This window comes from Marmota monax, unplaced genomic scaffold, assembly GCF_021218885.2.
Source record: "Marmota monax isolate L192 unplaced genomic scaffold, Marmota_monax_Labrador192_F-V1.1 WCK01_AAM20220418_F8-fsc00127, whole genome shotgun sequence".
NCBI classification, from domain to species: Eukaryota; Metazoa; Chordata; class Mammalia; order Rodentia; family Sciuridae; genus Marmota; species Marmota monax.
In genome coordinates, this window is record NW_026692894.1 from 5,204,690 (window position 1) to 5,225,090 (window position 20,401).

General features: G+C 40.0%; 1 protein-coding gene and 1 long non-coding RNA gene across 12 annotated transcripts in view; one reads left to right on the forward strand and one right to left on the reverse strand.

The window, feature by feature from the left end:
- CUNH6orf89 (chromosome unknown C6orf89 homolog) overlaps positions 1-20,401 on the reverse strand; it is a 40,528-nt gene that overhangs the window by 8,368 nt on the left and 11,759 nt on the right. For all 11 annotated transcript variants that reach the window (XM_046450614.2, XM_046450613.2, XM_046450616.2 and 8 more), the window contains 4 exons: positions 18,074-18,281; positions 17,435-17,648; positions 1,453-1,607; positions 1,103-1,242 (listed from right to left, as the gene is read on the reverse strand). In XM_046450614.2, coding sequence (XP_046306570.1) covers positions 1,103-1,242; positions 1,453-1,607; positions 17,435-17,648; positions 18,074-18,281 — 717 coding nt within the window. The remainder of the gene's footprint in view (positions 1-1,102; positions 1,243-1,452; positions 1,608-17,434; positions 17,649-18,073; positions 18,282-20,401) is intronic.
- LOC131424412 (uncharacterized) lies at positions 1,604-18,892 on the forward strand. The gene is made up of 3 exons (XR_009227369.1): positions 1,604-1,753; positions 6,258-6,350; positions 18,512-18,892. It is a non-coding gene; the product is annotated as an uncharacterized LOC131424412 (long non-coding RNA).

A 20,401-nucleotide genomic window follows, 5' to 3' on the forward strand; every position in this document is an offset into this window, starting at 1 on the left:
GGACTAAGCAAGGGTGGGGAACTGGGTGGCAGGTAAAGAGGAAAAGAAAACAGTATAATATCTTAAGTTCTAGGTCCATGAAGAAGAGTCAAGCTGAAAAAATGAATTATAACATGCATACACACACATAAACCCTATGGCCATGGTTTCTATGAGTGGGTGGTATGTCTAGAAAGTCCAGTTAAAACAATGTATAGACGAAGAAAAGAAATGATCTATTCATTCTACCTTGTAAAGAGGTTACAAAAACAGCAGGCCACGTGGGGGAGAGAAGAAGAGAGGAGGGGATAAAAAAGCCTGACCCTTCTTCCCAGTGCAGAGTGGGAGGCCTGATGAGCTTGTTAAACTGGGCATTCTATCTCAAAAATAGATGGCAAATTTAAAGTTAGGAGGATGTATTAAGAAATTATCCGGAAGAATTCTGAGAAAAATATTTTAATTCTCCTTTGAAACAGTTCTAGGATAGAAACCAGCTTTTGTTTTCTTGTTAGAGAGCAACCTTAGACCCAAGGAATGGACACGACTGGGCCAGCCAGCCTATCTTCAGGACTGGAAGCCATGGAGTGTCTTCTGTAGGACACAGAAAGGAATAGGAAAACCAAAATGGGTGTCAGTCCTCATGGGGTGTGCTTGGGCAAGTTACTGAGCCTCTCTGATTGCCACTCTTCTGATCTGAAAAATGACAATGATAATTTCTTTTTCCCAGAGCTATTGTGAGTGTCACTAATGAGCAACAGACACTAATCACCAAAACACACTGCCTGGAACAAGCAAGTGCCAGGAAATGCAGTTCTCCTCCTGCTCCTCACGCTCTTTCCTCGGCCCCGGTGCTCAGGACCCATCCTCCAGACACGTCTCTATTAACACATACTTAGAAATAAATCATGATTCTATTAGGCAATATTGGTGTTTCCCCATGCCTGTGCCCTTCTTTTGACCATGCTCCATTTGGTTAGTTTATCAGAGAACTGCTCTCCCTTGGCTGTGTGCTGTCAAGTGAGTGCTTGGTGCTGACACGTGGCAGGGGCTCAGTGACTCCCACTGTTCGGACATCTAGCCCACCTCTTCCCCACACACAAGCTAAGTGCCCTTCCATACTCACCATGGATAAGGAAAGGGGAACCACCGCTCAGGAAAGCAACGCCACCACTTGGAAAAAAACCCTTCAGTGAAGCCTTCTGTCATCTCAGGGTACTGGCACAAAAAATGTTGAATCTCCTCAGACAACAGGGGCTGTCCAGACTTGGTGAGACAGAAAGCAAAACATCACTCAGTGGAAGAATCAGGCTTTTTTTTTTTTTTCCAGTTTTTTTAGTTATAGAGGGACACAGTACCTTTATTTTACTTATTTATTTATATGTGGTGCTGAGGATTGGATCCAGCGTCTCACACATGCTAGACAAGTGCTCTACCACTGAGCCACAACCCCAGCCTGAGATTCAGTCTTCTTACCTTGATCACCAGAGGATGGAGTCTCTCGAACTCCTTGGGGGTATCTTCCAGGAGTATTACCTTGAGGGGTAATTTCTGAGCACAGCCAGTGCAGTTGGGAGGGATGAGCTCTGACTCATTCTGCTCACAGTCATTTGTCCACCAGGGGTCAAAATCTGAGACGGGAAGAGATATGGAGAAAGCAGTTAGACACAGGAATAACACATCTGTAGATCCAGTACTCCGGGAACGAAAGTGAAAGGAACATTATTTTCAAAGGAAACAATGATAAGCACAAGACCTCTGAAGACGGACATGTGAAGTAAGTACCCTCTGAGGACGAGTAGAGGGTTCAGGGGACAGGGATGGGAAGGATACTTTTCTCTGTATACTTTCTTACACTTTATGAAAAATGTCTTTTAACATGTACATATATTTCCTAAATCAAATCAATAAATCAAACATAACAGTTGGCAAAAACATTCTCTCTCAACATTTTCTAACCCATGACCACTTGTCTGAAATGTCTACAGCACACGGGGAGGGCAGATGGAAAGGGTGGCCTCACACCCCTGATACATGTCTTCTCGCACACTCTGAGCATCTAGACCTCTGGCTCTCAAGTACAAGTGGGGGCCAGGACAACTCTGGGAAGGAAGAGTGAGGAAAGGGCACAGAAAACAGAAGGGATGCAGAGGAGAGACAGCACTTCCTAGGGGCCCTTTTGGCATACAGTGAATTGCATCTGCCCATAAGAACTATTCCACCCTATCTCAAAAGAGGCAGGGCCACTACTAACCCTTGTTTCTGGACACAGGTTGGTCAGAAGTGGAAGGACCCCAACCCAGACCCTGACATGAGTACTCACTGGCTGCCTGAAACCTTTCCCTCTTTGGGTCCTTCTCTGAGGGGGCTGTTTCTATATGACCTCCCCAGCTTCTTTCTGTCCCTTCCCTCTGACAGAATCCTTTTTATAATGCTATTATATTATTTCTTGTTTATCTTCTGTTCTGGGTTTCATCTGTATTCTCTCAGAGTTGTTTGTTTTGAACTCTAATTTGAATCCAAAATGTTTCACAACATGGTTCTGATTAAAACCTAGTAGAAATGAATCCAGAGAGAGCCTAGAACAAAAAGCAAGAGAATACCAAATGTGGCTGGAATGAACTCATTTATTTAGGTACTGGAGATGGAACTCAGGGGCACCTTACTACTCAGTTACAGCCTCAACCATTTTACATTGAAAAAGGGTCTCACTAAGTTGTCCAGGCTGACCTAGAACTTGCAATCTTCCTGCCTCAGCCTCCCAAATTGCTGGGATTACAGGTGTACCCTACTGTGTGGGGTGAACCGAATTTTTTAAACTAATAAACTCATTTAGAAACTGACCCTTATTCACAAAACATTTTCCTTCTTTTTTTATATACCTTTATTTTATTTATTTTTATGTGGTGCTGAGCCTAGGGCCTTGCATGTGCTAGGTGAACGCTCCACCGCTGAGTCACAACCCCAGCCCTCACCAAACATTTCCTGTAATCAGTAGTAAACACTTCATCTTGGTGTTCATTAAGGCAGTAGCAGAGGGACAGGGGAATCCCCACTAGGGAAGGTCTGTGACCAGCACATCCCTCACAGATAGCACTGGGCGTCCTCAAAGAGCTCTCTTCCTGGTCAATCTATCAACCAGACAACTACAGGTGCAAGGGGGCCTCTCCTCCCACAGGGCTCGCCAGGGGCCTCCAGGGCCAGCGGAATAAACTTATAGTGCCACCTGTTTCTGTGATACACTAAGGTTGCAAAGTGTACACTTTTTTCCTTCTGGAATATTTTCAAATGTTCCTTATTAGGAGTCAAAAATAATGAATTCTTGCCAAAATACAAGAACTCCACATAATGGGCACACCATGAAGCACAAATAATTATAACAACACGTTACCATTACACATCATGTTTCAGTTTCCAAAGTAGTTGGGAAGAAAAGGAAGCTAATGCAACAAGAGCCTGGCCCTGCATGTGCCATTTCTGCATACTATACTGTTTGATGTGTACTATGTGGTTGCGGAGGAGGCCTCATTACTTTGACCTTATGGATAAAAAACTAAAAGTTAAGAGTGTGACAGGAAAAGCATAGGGGACGCCGGGCAAGGAGCTCAAGGGAACGCTGCCATAGGGCTTCCAGGACTTGAAGCGCATCTGACTCTTGAGAGCAAAATGAGGAACCATCATTTTGATCCACCAATGAGGCTTTTCAGCAGGGGTTTCCTGTTGTTCTAGGGACATTATTCTGAGTTGGGATGAGAGCGCCCTAAGAGAGACTGGGAAGAGGAAGACCTAGTTATATTTTGACTTTCCCCTTTTGGGGTCCTGTGAAGAGAAGTGAAACAATGAGACTAAATGGCAGAGGTAGTGGGCTTGAAGGAAAGGCAAATTCATAGACGGGGGCGGCACTGCTGTGAATGTTTATGGTGGATGACACCCCGCAGGGCTCCTCATCTAAAGAGCACCAACCTGCGAGACCCTGGATAGCCACAGACTTGTTATGATATTTTCTGCAGTGATGTGTCATATTTCAACAGAATCAGTTAATTAAGATAGACTTCCCAAGAGGTGAGAGTAAAGCATCAACACAAAGAGGAACCGTCCTCTAATCTGTACAAATGTGCTGCATTGTCTAGCAGCAAGCGGCTCTGAAGGGTTTAAGTGTAACTTGTTTAATTTTATTATGAGCTTTAGATATTCTTGCTATTTCCAGGTGGAGACTCCTTGAAACACAGATGCAAGAAGAAGATCCAGTAAAGGAAAATCAAGAAAGGAAAAGAAAGCAAGAATAGGACAGTATCTTGGGAAATAAGAGAAAAACCTAGGGGTGACTTTCCCTGAAAGTCCAAGAAACACACGTAAACAAATGCTAGTACTAAAGGAATAATATAAGATGAAATAATGTAAGATGCAGATACCTTGATATGTAAAAAGCAATAGCTTTAATACTCTAACTAGTTAAAAACTGAAATGAAAAATGATCCAATTCATAAAAACTAGAAATAAATGTAACAAGAAAGGTAAAACTAGGAGCTGGGTGAGTGGCACCTCCTTCCTTGGGAGGCAGAAGCAAGAGGATCACCAGTTCAAGGCAAGCTGCAACTTAATGAGACCCTGTCTCAAAATTAAAAAAAAAAAAAAAAAAAAAGTACTAAGGGATGTAACTCAGTGGTAGGGAATCCCTAGGTTCAATCTCCAGTACCACCACCACCATCAAAAAAAAAAAAAAAAAAGGCCAAAACTATAAAACTTTATTAAAGGACATAAAAATAAGATCCCAAGGGCTAGGGTTCTAGCTCAGTGGTAGAGCACTTGCCTAGCATATGTGAGGTTTGATCCTCAGCACCACATAAAAGTAAATGAATAAAAATAGAGGGGTTGTGGCTCAGTGGTAGAGTGCTTGCCTAGCATGTGTGAGGCACTGGGTTCAATCCCTGGCACCACATAGAAATAAATAAAATAACGGTATCGTGTCCATCTACAAATAAAAATATTTTTAAAAATAAGATCTCAAAACAAAGAAAGAAACCATGTACTAGAGTCCTGGGTAGGGAGACTAGATATAAACTTGTCAAATCTCAGGCTAAGGATGCTCAGTGGTAGAGTGTTTGCCTAGCATGTGGGAAGCTCTGGGTTCTATCCTCAGTAACACACACACACACAAGATGTCGAGTCTTCCAAAACCATACATACAAATTTAATATAACTTGGACAGAATCACATCAGGTTTCTTACTAGTGAAGGCAGGGGTGGGATGAGGCTGTCACAACGGGGTTCTAAAGTTCACCTATAAAGTGCATATGTGGAATAGCAAGAGTCAGTAATCCAGCCTGCCCAACCATCCTGGACAACATAAGGACTTCCCAAGTATGGACACTGGCTAAAATCGATGGAGTCCTCAGGCACAGGAACAGTTAGAACACAGTTATGTGACAGACACTGGGCAAATGACTGACTTAAAGACCCCCACCTCTGACTGCCCATGGGTTATTAACAGGCTTGAACCTGTATATACCTGGGTAGAGGTGGGCAGGACTGGAGGGGCAGAACATGATTTTGCTTTCTCTAAGTAGTTGTCAATACGTTTCTTTTTTAAAGCTTTACTAAGATAAAATTTACATACTATAAAATGTATGCATTTAAAGTGTATAATTTATCAGAAGATAGACTATTCATCCAGAAAAAATAAATTTAAAAAGTTTAAACATATTATTCACTAAATATTAGTGAATTCCTAGTTGTGTAACTCTCATTACTAATTTAAAAATATTTTCAACATTCTAAAAACAAACTCTATCAATCAGCAGTCACGGATGTCCAATCCCCTGCCACCACCGTCCAACCCTGAACAACATAAGTGGAATCATACTATATGTGGCCTTTTATATCTAGCTTCTTTCATTCTGCATAGGTTTTCTTTTTGGTAACCAGGGATTGAACCCAGGAGCACTTAACCACTGAGCCACAACCCTAGCCCCTCCCCAACTTTTGAAAATATTTTAGAGACCGAGCCTCCATGAGGTGCTTAGGGCCTCGCTAAGTTGCTGAGGCTGGCTTCAAACTCGCAATCCTTCCTCAGCCTCCTGAACCTCAGCTTCCCAGGCCTCAGCTTCCTGAGCCACTGGGATTACAGGTGTGTGCTACCATGCTCAGCTTGCATAGGTCTTCAAGGCTTGTCTTTGTTGTAGCATGTATCCATACTTCATTCTTTTTGGGGGGCAGTTTTTGTGATTAAGCACACAAAAAACGTGCACGTCAACTATCTTTTCATTTTCTTCACTTCTCAGCCTTGGTGTTGGAACTGGTGAGCTGGGCTGCTCTTTCCAGGATGGCTTTGTGGTTCTTGGAGGAATTGTTGTGAGCAATCTCAGCACAGTAAGGTTTGTTACACATGAGCAGCACTTCCACTCCTTGACACTGTGAACCAGGAACTTCTGGAAGCCACTGGGCAGTGTGTGCTTTGTTTTTTTGTTGCTCCTGTAACCAATGTTGGGCATCAAGATCTGGCCCTTGAATCTTCTCCACACCGAATTGTCAATGTCCCTGGGTTTCCGCCAGTTGCACTTAATTAATGTCAAGTGATATTTCATTGTATGGATATGCCACATTTGTCTACATGTTCATCAGCTGGTGAAAATTTCAGTGGTTTCTATTTTGGGGTTATTATGATTCATGCTTCTATTACATCTTTTGTGTGGACATACGTTTTTACCTCTTTTGAGTATCTAGGAATGAAATTACTAGGTCACATAGTAACTCTGTTTTAACTCTTTGAGGAACTGCCACACTATTTGACATCCCCATCAGCGCAGATTAAGTTCCAATTTCTTCATGTTCAAGCAAACACTTGTTAAACATCTGTTTTTTTCTTTTTTCTTTTTTTTTTTATTACAGCCGTTTTCATGGGTATGAAGTAGCATCTCATTGTGGTTTGATTTGTATTCTCCTGATGCCTAATGATATTGAGGATCTTTTCATGTATATACAGGCCATCTGTATATTTTTAAAGAAATGTCTATTCAAATTCCTTGCTAATTTTTCATTGGTTGTCCTATTCTAGAACTAGATTTTAAGAGGTATAAACAAGAAATTCTTTTTGTTTTAGTACGGGGGATTGAACCCAGTACTAAACCCTGCACACTCACTAAATTGCTGAATATGGTCTCAAACCTATGATCCTCTTGTTTCAGCCTTCTGAATAGCTGGGATTACACAAATGCACCACCTTACCCAGTTAACAATAAATTCTTGAAAACGAAATGAGGGATTTACTTCACCAGACATTAGAACATTCTATAATGTTACAATAATTAAAATAGTAAAGGTAATCCTCATTATTAGAATTCCTATTTTCAAATTCCTCTACTCCCTAAATTAATACTCTAAAATCAATACCCAAGATACTTTTTGCTTCATTCACAGAACAGCAAATCCCAGCTGAGGCAGAACAAGGTAACATCTTTTACTGTTTTTTCCCCATTTCCAATATTATAAACAAGCATCCTATTCATAATCTATTTTATTTTTATTTTTTTAATATTTATTTTTTAGTTTTTTAATTGGACACAATATCTTTATTTCACATTTATGTGGTGTGGAGGATCAAATTCAGTGCCTCAAGCATGCTAGTTGAGCACTCTACCACTGAGCCACAACCCCAGCCCCTCATAACCTATTTTAATGCCACTTTTTTGGCATTTTTGTGCTTTTCGTTGAGTGATTTTGTATTTAAAAGGGCCCCTAAAAGAGACAGTGCATGTATGGGGTCACAGGGCATATGCAACCTCTCTGTACTTCCCCAATTTTGATGTGAATTCAAAACTGCTCTAAAAAATGAAGTTAATTAATGAAAAGGAAAAAAAAGTTCTCAAGTATAATGCTAAAGTGTTACCTGGTCTTCTTTAGTGCCAGAAGGCTGTGATGTGCCTTGCAGAAAAAATACGCATTTGTTCAGAAATTATAATGATGTTGACTATGAATTTAATGTTAATGAAGCAACAATATATATTCAACAAGGGGCCCTTAAACAGAAACATACACAAAACAAGTGTGCACTGATTAGAAAACTGTGGGAGAGGCTTGCAGGTACCTAACCTGTATTTCCTATAAAGGCAGTAATTTAGCAATCATTAATCTAGTGTTCTCAGAAACTTCAGACCCTAGACATAACTACCATAAATAATGAAAATCAACTGTGTACAGTTAGAGGAAGCTATATGTGCTTCCTCTGCACAGAACAAAAACTTTATATATATATATATATATATATGCAAAAAGCTTAAGAAAACAGAAAAAAGAATATGGAAATAGATCTAATATGTATAACCCTAACTCTAACTAACCCTAACCTTAACACCTGGTACAAAATAAATAAATAAATATACACACATATGTATATCTTATAGAAATACAGTACATGTATACAAAAATATATATTTATAAATATGTCAGGTATATTTTTTATAATAGATAAGCAAAACTTGTTAAATTGTGGACTATTTTCAGAATAGAGTATAAAATTCCCCCAAATTATATAATGAGTTAAATAGTATCCAAAATTTATGACCTTTCTGGACTTCAAAATGTGACCTTACACAGAAATAAGTTCTCTGCAGATGCAATTAGTTAAGATGGGGGTCATACTAATGTATGGGCCCTTAATCCAATCTGAATGATGTCTTTGTTATGGTTTGGATGTGAGGTATCCTCCAAAAGCTCATTTGTGAGACAATTCAAGAAGGTTTAGAGGGGAAACGATTGGGTTATGAGAACCTTAACCCAATCAGTGAATTAATCATCTGACGGGATTAACTGAGTGGTAACTGAAGGTGTGCAGGATGGCTTGAGGAGGTGTGTCATTGGGGTGTGCCTTTGGAGCATATATTTTATATGTGGCAAGTGCAGTCTCTCTACTTCCTAATCATCATAAGGGCAGATTTCCTCTACCACAGTCTTCCACCACGTTGTTGTGCCTCACCTCGAACCCTGAGGAATGAAGCCAGCTGTCCATGGAATGAGACCTCTGAGACTGTGAGCCCTCAAATAACCTTTTCCTCCCTCATTGTTCTTGTCAGGTCTTTTAGTCACAGCTGTGAAAAAACTGACTAAAACAGTCTTTATAAGAAGAGCAGAGGGGACTTGGGTCGGGCTCTGGGTTCAGTGGTAGAGGACTTGCCCGGCATGTGTGAGGCCCTGGGGTCAATCCTCAGCCCTGCATATAAATAAATAAATAAATAAACAAAGAAACAAATAAATAAATAAACAAATAAAGGTCCATTGACAATCAAAAAAGTATTTAAAATAAAAAGAGGAGGAGGAGTAGAGGACACACAAAGATATGCAACACAAGGGAAGACAGCCATGTGAAGATAAAAGCAGAGACTGGAGCCCCAGCCAAAGCACACCAAGGGTTGTTGGCAACCACCAGGAGCTGAAGAGCTTCAGGAGGAAGCATGGCCCTACCAATACCCTGATTTCAGACTTCCAGTCTCTAGAACTGAGAGAACAGATTATGTTGTCTTAAGCTACCCAGCCTGTGGTACTTTGGTTTAGTAGCCTAAGAAAGTAATTCCATGAGTCTAGCCAAAAATAATACCTACAGAAGCCCCTTTATGTGATTGTGAAGCAAAAAAGTGTTTGTGTGTATAAAGTACATAAGGCTGGGGGTGTAGCTTAATGGTACAGCGTGTGCTTACCATGTGAGAGATCTTGGGTTCATCCCCAATACCCCCCAAAAATAATTTTTTTAAACCAAAACATTATTATGCCTCTTTATTTTCTTTGTATGTATGTGTTGTTTTATGTATCTTCCAAGTAAAAAATGTCTTTGGAGATCATGAAAACTTAAGCCAAGAATATCAAGTTTGAAATGTGGAACTGAGTCATATCAGAAGGCAGTCCCAGGCTGGTAGAGCGCTCGCCTGGCATGTGTGAGGCACTGGATTTGATCCTCAGCACCACATAGAAATAAGTAAAATAAAGGGCCACTGACAACTAAAAAAAATCTTTAAAAAAAAAAAAAGAAGGCAGCATCAGTCCCCTGGAGAGGCACCCAAGAGGAGCAGAAGCATGTGGCAAGGAGGGTGCCAGCAAAGGAAAAGGGGAAATGAGGGGGAAGGATCACTGGAATGGGCTAGCCTATGCCATCCAAATTTCAAGAGCTACTTTTGCTTTCTTAGCCTTGAGATCACCAAGGTGGATAAAGTATATGCTTGTATTTAATGGAAAGGGCATAAGGAATGGGCAGGCAGAGGACTATTTGGGGATGGGGTGGGGGCACAGTGTAGGCTCTTCCTCCCCTTCTACAGAATCCAGACTACAGTGGGCTTTTGTGCGTCTACCTGCAAACATTTCATGTGATATTTTCTCTACATATGGCAGGAGCCATCATGCCACAAAATGAGCAAAACCCCATCCTGGGAAATAGTCAAGAGCACACAGACAGACCATCCCATGGAACCCAAGCTCACAACGCTTTTTTAATTATATTAAGTTGCTGCAACTTGCTTCTTTCTGTCCCCCTGTTTCTACTCACTCTTTCTACAGCACCAGACAGAAAGGCCAGTGGAAGGAACACAGTAACTGCCCATTTTTCTTTCAAAATTTCCTCTAGGTAACAAAGATAAGGAAGAAAAGCACAATGTCAATAATAGTTTTACTCCGGATATGCTCCCATATCAGTTATTTACATAGAAGAAAAAAAAAAAAGGCAGGGAGGAGAAGAGAAACTCTATGTACATATATGAGTTCAATAAAACTCACAACCTGTAGTCCAAATTATCACCATGATTTGGAATTATTTCCCTGTTTGAAAGTCAAAAACAATCTCCTAGATCAAACATATTCTTGAAGTCTAGGTACAAAAACTGTAACCTTCCACTCTTCTCTATAAGTTGGACCTTCTGCAGAAAACTGGGTGGTCAAGATCTGACTGTCAAAAGGCTTTCTGGTGCCTGAGAGTGACTGACAAAGAATACTCATGTAGGCTGGTTTACTGTGAACAACACAGAATACCCTGGAATTCGCAGTAGGGAGAGTCCTTTCACACAGATTATTAACCTGGCAAAAGAAAAAAAAAATCTTTTTGGACAAAATTCTCCCTCTGGGTAACAAGGATAGTGAAGTAGAAAGAAAGGCCCAAAGCTAATCCTAGCTGTGCAAGAGCAGAGAGTCTGTCTGTTTTGTTCACTGCTCTGTCGAAAGCAGGGCCTGGCACACAGTAGGGTTTCTAGAAACGGAAGGGAGGGAGGCCACTCCTGACTTTTCAGAAACTTTAACAATAGGATTAAGTCCATGGAGAGGAAAATCAAATGAGCAGTGTGAATCCACAGAAACCTCAAAATAAGGATTAAATGCCACATGTGGTGGCACCGATTTATAATCCCACCTACTTGGGAGGCTGGGGCAGGAAGATCACAACTTCAAGGACAGCCTGCTTACTTAATGAGACCATGTTAAAATAAAACAAAAAGGTCCTGGGTTCAATCCCCAGTATCAATTAAAATATATACATACATTAAATATATCCTCAGGATTTTTAATGCTAGATTTCTATTCTTTCTTTTTAAGTTATTTTTAAAATATTTTTTAGTTGTAGTTGGACACAATACCTTTATTTATTTATTGTTATGTGGTGCTGAGGATTGAACCCAGTGCCTCACATGTGCTAGGTGAGCATTCTACTTCTGAGCCACAACCCCAGCCCCTATGCTAGATTTCTTTTTTTTTTTTTTAAATTTTTTTAGATGTTGATGAGCTTTTATTTTATTCATTTATTTTTATGTAGTGCTGAGAACTGAACCCAGAGCCTCTAGGCACTAGGCAAGTGCTCAACCACTGAGCCACAACCCCAGCCCCTAGATTTCTTATATTAGAAATATAACAAGGAGAGGGGTTGGGGCCGTAGCTCAGTGGTAGAGTGCCTGCCTCACACGTGTGAGGCACTGGGTTCAATCCTCAGCATCACATAAAAATAAATAAAGAAAGATATTTTAAAAATAAATATACCAAGGAGAGCTGGGGCTGGGGGCTCAATGGTAGAGCACTTGCCTACCACATGTGAGGCACTGGTTGGATCCTCAGCACCACATAACAATAAATAAATAAGACAAAGGCACTATTGTCCATCTACAATTTAAAAAAAAAAAGAGAGAGAGAAATAAAAAGAAAAAGAAAAGCAATGTACCCGGGAAAAGCCTGCACGTCCATGGTAAAGTTCCCTGACTGACACTGGTATGTGCTCACTACTTGACCAAGCTACCCTTTAAGCTCGTGTTGCACAGGGCTTCTTCTAGTGAGGAAGGGGTGAAGCCTTGATAGTGCAGGTGGCCACGGCCAGCTCTGCATGGGAGGCATCACAGCTGGAGCCCACTTCATACATGAGAGGGATAGAGGCCCAAGGAATCATTTTGCCAATAGCTTTGCCTTCAGAAGCAACACATTTGAACCATTCCAAACCAGAGAATCCATCTATTTTTATGAGTTCTCATTTGTATGAGAATTTGTCTCCAAAGGTGAGACTTTAGGTAAGTTAGTTAATCTTGCCTGTTTCCAAATCTTTGAAGTGGCTAACTATCTTATATGATTGCTGTGAGGCTGAGAAATGAAAATAAAGTACATGGTACGCTGCCTGGTACTGCTTGTCAGAGCCGTTGATTTCACAGAAGGTAAGCTTATTTGCCAATAAAAGAGGAAGTTATTCCTTGAGGTCCAAGAATTTCATATTTGGATACTGGCCTGGACCTTCTATGTTCCTTAGTTCTAAGTCAATGAATAACCTACTATTCCCTCCATGATATTGCTGGACCCACTTCATCCTTCCTGGAAGGTCATGGATACATAGTATTCTTGCTGTGCAGTGCAGACACAGCATCTCACCGTATGTGAGGCTATCCAGGTCTCCTCAGCATAAATGGATGTTTTAATTTAAAATTGGCCAGAAAATGCCTGAAGTAAACAAAATAACTGGGCATATAACCTTGGAATTTGGCTTAGTGAGACCAGAGATGGGAGGTAAAGAGTGTTATAATGAGCAGAATGATAGAATAGTGTTAAGAAACTAGTGTTCAAGTGCTAGTTTGCCACTTTTTTTTTTTTAACCCTGGGGAGCTTTACCATTGAGCCACATACCCAGCCCTTTATATTTTTTTATTTTTGAGACAGGGTCTCACTACTGCTTAAGGCCTCAATAAAGTGCTGAGGCTGGCCATGAACTTGAAATCCTCCTGCCTCAGTCTCCCAAGTATCTGGGATTATAGGTATATGACACCACACCCAGCTAGTTTGCCACATCACACCCAGCTAGTTTGCCACATTTAGATGGGTAAGCAAGTTCCTTCACCTCTCCTGGCCTCTTTTATAAAATAGGGGTATATACTAGACTAACTCTAAAGTTCCTTTTTTAACTCTCAGGCTCAATGATTTGAGTTGCAGACACAGCACAGTGGAACAGCACTTGCTTGCCTAGCACTCGCGAGGCCCTGGATGCAATCCCCAGTACCACCAATAAATACAAATTTTAAAAAGACTCAATGATTCAATGAAAATGATGAAAGTCAAGAGGATAATGGGCAGAATCAAAGGAGATATAAAAATTATGAGTCTGGGAGGAAAAAAAAGAACAAAGAATGTAAATATGAAGGGAAAACTATGGATTAATTAGAGAAAATATTAAGTCAAACATTATCCATAACAGTACAGACTGGGAGGATAAGCTGGGCTGAAAGCCTAGGAAAACACCAGTGCAGGAAACTTCTAACGGGCCAATAATTTAAAAGATCATTTATCATTGAATTGCAGTATCAGTCAGAAAGAACCCTGTTTCTTCAAGGACTTGAGAGCTGAGAGAGAAAGCATTTGGAGACTTGAAGAAGAAAGAACTTCCAAAATCACTGAAAACTAGACTCCTCAGTCATCCTGTACAGTTATGAACTACTCACATCAGAGGTTAAGAACCCAGATGGACGACAGGCTGCCTGGGTTCAAATCCTGGCTCCAAAACAACAGTCTTAGAATCTTGAGCAAATGACCTCATCTTACTGTGACTTCATCTGTAAAATGGGCATAAAACCTGAATCTACCTCATAAACATGTTGTAAAGATTAAATGAGCCAACATATGGAAATACTGTTAAACTGGTGAGTACTAAATAACCAGCAGCTTCTTTACTTATTTTCTGCTGCTGAATGTATTGTTCCCATAACTCACTACAAAGTCACTTCCATCTTCCTCATCAAGAGGAAGGAGGAGGGTGGGATTTCCTACCCAAGGCCGAAACCTAGAAGGAGAACCCCACTTCTGTTGGCTTTTTGTTCCCTGGGTGGAGTCAGGAGGAAAACCCACCAGAGCTCAGGAGGAAACCTCTTACCATTGGTGGTCGTGCCTCTAGAACATCAAGTTGCCACTGTCGTTCCCAAGGTGCCACTGCAAGGAGCACCAGCTGACCCTGGGAGCATCAGACAAGCCGCACTTAAGGAAACAATATGCTCACAGGGTTTCCTTGGGGAAATCTGCCAGAGCATTCTACTGCCTTTATTTCAAAGGTACTGCTAGCAATCCTTAGCTGAAAACAGTTGTTGGTTGTTTTCCTTTTTTTTCAGCCAGACTTTAAGAATCATAGTTTTACTTTTCCAGCCCTCTTAAAGGCCTAGAGGTTCCTACTTCTCACACCCAATTCTATTTACCCCTCATATCATTATGCTATCTTAACTTTCCTTCTAAATACCCTGCAAAACACTGTTGTGTTTACAACTTTGCAGAACTACCACACAGGAAAATATGGTGAGTCAGTATCTACACTTCTAAGTCAAGTCAGTACTTTTATAGAATCAACATTAATGAGCTAAAACCATATACTTCCATGGACTCACTGGATTTCAATCTGCAGGACAAAATACTAATTTTAAGTGGGGGCTGGGGTTGTGGCTCAGTGGTAGAGTGCTCGCCTAGCATGCATGAGGCACTGGGTTCAATCCTCGCACCACGCGTGAGGCCCTGGGTTTGATCCTCAGCACCACATAAAAATAAAATAGAGATATTGTGTCCACCTAAAACTAAAAAAAATAGATATATTTCTTTAAAATTTTAAATGGACCAAATAATTAGGATTTCTGACAAGACACTGAAGTTTCTTAAACTTTTAAACTATAATTTAGAGGAGGAGCAATCATTGTCCCTTGATCAATTCTCATTTTTTAGCTTGTCTATGAAGACTTTCTCTAATGAATCAGGAGAAAGAACCATCAGCCAGGCCCTGTTTACTTCATCCCACGTGCCAAAGAGCAGATACCTCTGCGGAGGCTGTGAGGGGAAGACCGTCAGCAAAGGAGAAGGATGTGTCTGGGCTAACTGACAAGGTCTCTGGTTCTTTTCTCCAGATGCCCTGGACCTTCCTGACAGAAATTAGAAACTTAATTTTTGAGTTATATTGATGACATTCAAAAATAATCTTCCCAATAAATATAAGAAAGTTATATCTAGAATTTAAAAACTAAATATGTGAGCTGTTGACTTAAAAGGAAAAAAACAAAAACCCAAGACACTTTTTTATCTTACAATGTTCCCTTCCTCTGGTTTGGTATTTTTTCAAAAAATTTTTTTTAGTTGTAGATGGACACAATACCTTTATTCATTTATCTATTTTTATGTGGTGCTGAGGATAGAACCCAATGCCTCACCCGAGCAAGGCAAGCACTCTAACCACTGAGGTACAGCGCCAGTGGCCCGCCCCTAATTTTGTATTTTTACTTATTTTTCATGGGCTAGGGATTGAATCCAGGGGCATTCTACTACTCAGCTACATTCCCAGTCCTTTTTTATTCTGAGTCAGGGTCTCACTAAGTTACTGAACTTGTGATCCTCAAACTTATGCTCCTCCTGTTTCAGCCTCCTGAGAAGCTGGGATAACAGGCATGTACCACCACACCTGGCTCCTTCCTCTGATTTTGATTAATTTTGGAAATCTTTTCATGACTTCCTCAAATGTACAAAAATAGCTTTCAAAGGAAACCCAATTCAAGTGATAATTTTTATGACTGATTGGGTTTTGGCTTAAAGAATGGCATTATAATTAGAAAGCTTGGCTTAAACTAATAATTTTTTTTTCCTGAAAACATATTTCCTAAAAGTTATCCTAAATCCTACAGGTTTCAAAACAGTTACACACAAAAAAATTCTACATTTGTGATATCAATGTATACATTTCCTATATATCCAAATAATATAAAAAAACACAAAAAAGGAGAGAGGGGCTGAGGGTGTAGCTCACTAGTAGAGTGCTTGCCTGGTGTGCACAATGCTCTGGGCTTGAGCTTTGGTACTGAAAAAAATTCCCAAGATCCCTCTATTCTTTCTCAAAAAATAAATTTTAAGTCTTATCACATGTTCACTATCTCAAAAAGAAACCCTTCAAATGGTCCTGGCAGACTAGAAATTCCTACACTGTCATTGATGCACTGTTACTAAATTTAAGTGTTTCTTAAACTTGATGTGTATCAAAATTGATACATTCGGGGCTGGGGTTGTAGCTTAGTGATAGAGCACTTGCTTAGCATTTGTGAGGCACTGGGTTTGATTCTCAGCACCACATAAAAATAAACAAATAAAATAAAGGCATTCTGTCCATCTACAACTACAAAAATATTTAAAAGAAAAAAACAAGCTGAACTCTGACACTTTCAGTAAATTAATAGTTATATATTAAACATCCATTATGGATAGGGACCATAGGAGAGAAAGCACGGGAAAAAAATTAGTCAAATCCTTCATAAACATTCATTCTCAAGATGTGTGTTCTAGTGAAAACACACCACATAGATGTGTTTCTCTGGCAAGTTTCTTAATTTCTCTGAGCCTCAGTTTATCCATCTGCAAAACAGAGATAACAAAACCCATCTGTTATGGTTTGCATGTGAGGTGTCCCCCAAAAGCTCACAGTGAGACAATGCAAGAGGGTTCAGAGGGGAACTGATCGGGTTATGAGAGCCTTAAACCAATCAGCAAATTAATCCCCAATAGGATTGACTGAGTGGTAACTAGAGGCAGGTGGGGTGTGGCTGAAGGACGTGAGGCATGGCTTTGGGGTATTTATTGGTATCCAAGGGGACATCTTTCTCTCCGATTCCTGGTCATCATGTGAGCTGATTCCCTCTGCCACACTCTCTGCCATGATGTTCTGCCCTTCGTGGAGCCCCAAGGAATGGAGTCTACTCTCTATGGATTTAGACCTCTGAAACTTGTGAGCCCTCATATAAACTTTTCCTTCCCTAAAATTGTTCTGGTCAGTTCTTTTAGTCACAGAAGTGAATAAACTGACTAAAACACCATCCTATAGAGTTTTAGTGGGGACTGAATTAAATAAGACAATATAGGAAAGATGTCACTCATTAGGTTTCAATAAATGTTACTTCCTTTCCCATCAAATACTGTCAGGAAAACTATCTCATAGGTAGTAGATGCAGCACTCTACCTGGAAAGGGTCTGTCTTCGTCACCCCCACGCAGAGAAACTCCCTTATTTTCTGGCATATATTTCTTGGTAATGGGCAAGGACATCAGCCGAATGTGATGGATGAGTGAGCGCCAGGTATGAGCGCCAGAAAGCACTGGTTCTGGTGCTAATGGGCTGAAAGGTTGAATCACAAAGTAGGCAGTGAGCATGATTAATCCCAGAGTTACAAGGACCTACAAGGAAAGATTAGAAAAAGATTAATAATTGTCCCAACAACAAAATACCTTAAGCCCAAGAAAAAACACAGCCCTTTTCTGATACTTCCAGAAGAATAAATCTGCTTTCATAAACAAGCCATTTACTTTCACTTCTGAAAGCATTTAAAGTTTGAGAACTAGAAGGACCCGAAGGCTCACCAAGTCCCTATCATACAATCAGAGGTTATATCTACCACTCAAAAACATACACAAATAATTTCATTATAAACACACAGTTTTCATCTGTGATGATGAACAACATAGTCAAATTTTCCAGTAACAAAACAACAAGAGCAAAGGCCAATTTATTCATAGAAAAATCAAGTTTCAAATGGTAGAATCAGTCAACAATATGTGGGACAATGTTGAAGAGTTTGTGCTCAAAGTGATTTTATTTTTACCTTATACACAGCTATAAGGAGAGGATACTGGGGTGGCCCCCTCTGGGGTTCATTCTTTTCCAGCAGCTGTCTGATAAATTTTTCGATTGCCTTCTCTGACATGCCACATTGATGGCCTGTCTGTCTCACCAAATCAACAGTCTCTGAAAGTTTGTCATAAATGCTGAGCTCATTAGCAGCAAGATCCATGTCTTCCAATACAAAATCCCTGAGAAATAGAAAATAAATGTAAAATAAAGGTGGCTTCATTAAAGTACTCCTCCTCAAGGCTACTTCCTTTAGAGCAGTGTTTCTTCACCCTCTGAGATAAAGGACCAGCTTTATGTTATTCCCAATCTACTATAGATACTCTTATTAAACATTGTAAGAAAGATGAGACAATGTCAAACTATTACATTTATTTGTTTGTTTAAGATGGGATCTCATTATGTTTTCCAGGATAATCTTGAATTCTTGGAATCAAGTGATCCTCCTGCCTCAGCCTCCCCAGTAGCTGGAAGCATACACATGCACCACTGCACCTGGCTTTTTGCAAGTTTTTCAATGTTATTCAACTGTGGGCTAGTAACATCCTACATAGCAGCATCTCTCTCAAACAATTTCACTAGCTTTCAAACACTTTAAGGAGCACTGGTTTGGAGCATAATAAATCCCTAATGGGACCCTGAAGCACGATGACATCCAAAAAGATTTCTGAAACAAATCCCAGAAGATATCCTACTGGTCGTTTACCAAAATAAACATAAATGGAATACGGACAATGATGTTGATAAGTTATTTCTATACAATTCCACCAGGGCTGATCTTTAAGCAACACAAGAGGAGGAACTGATCTGAAAACCAAGCAAGGGTTTCAGACAACCAAAAACTATGGCATGGGAGCTGTTCACATCTTGCAGCTTCAGGCCTGTGGCATTCCATAAACAGGATTTTAGACAATATATGGCATTTCATTTGTACTTTACTTAAAAAATCTAAGGTTTTCACTAATTTCAAATTATGATTTGTATTATTTCAAAGCCAAATTGTTCAGTGGCCACACAATAAATGGTAAAACCTCTCTGTACCATTTGAAAAGTGAAATCAGATACATGTTGTGTTTCACACACTTCGTTCCCAAAGTGCTTCTAACCTCAAAAAGCTCTGACATGACACACATGCATTCTTTCAGTAAGAAGATGCTGCCACCTGTAGGGTAGCTTCAGCAGACAAAAGGAGCCTTGAAATCTCACAACCGTGGACATGCATCAGGCATCCTGTGTTCTAGCTGAGTGCCTCAAAACAACTTTGCTTTTGCTTAAAGTGTTTTATTTTAATTTTTTTTGGAGTTGTATATGAAGAGAATGCCTTTATTTTATATATTTATTTTTATGTGGTAGTGAGGATTAAATCCAGTGCCTCACACATACTAGGCAAGCACTCTGCCACTGAACTTTGTGCCTCAGCACAAAGTTCTTTTTTTTTTTCCCTCCAGACCATTTATGCCTTCATTTTAACATTTGGATAAAAGGCATTTTGGATGCTATTTAAAAATGTGTATCTTTGGCCAGGCATGCTGGCATGAGCCTGTAATCCCAGCTTCTCAGGAGGCTGAGGGAAGAGGATTGCAAATTTGAGGTCAGCCTAGACAATTTGCCTCAAAATAAAAAAATAAAAAGGGTTGGGAATGTAGCTTAGTGGAAAAGCATTTGCCTAGCATACATGAGGTCCTGGGTTCAATTCCAGGACCAAAAGAAGAAAGAGTGTATCTTCAACAAATGGTGCTGGAACCACTGGACAGCTACATGTAAAAGAATGAAATTAGATCCGTCTTTATACTATAAACAAAAATTAACTCAAAATGGATCAAAGTCCTAAATTCATAAGCCAAAACTATAAAACTCCGAGAAGAAAACATAGGGGAAACACTTCATGATATTGAATTAGATGTTGGTTTCTTAGGTATGACACCAAAAGCATACTAAGCAGCAAAAAAAAAAATAAGGGGCTGGGGATGTGGCTCAAGCGGTAGCTGGGTTCGACTCTCAGCACCAAATTCAAATAAGATAAAGATGTTGTGTCCACCGAAAACTAAAAAATAAACATTAAAAAAACTCTCTCTCTTTAAAAAAAGAAAAAATAAAAATAAACTGGATTTCAACAAAAAATTAAAAATGTCTATGCTGCAAATGATAACATCATAGAAATGAAACGGGGCTCGGGTATAGCTCAGTGCTTAACAAGTGCTTAGTATGTGTGAGGCCTTGGGTTCAATCTCCAGCACCATCAAAAGAAAAGAAAAGGAAAAGAAGAAAGTTAAAGACAACCACATATTGGAAAAAAGTATTT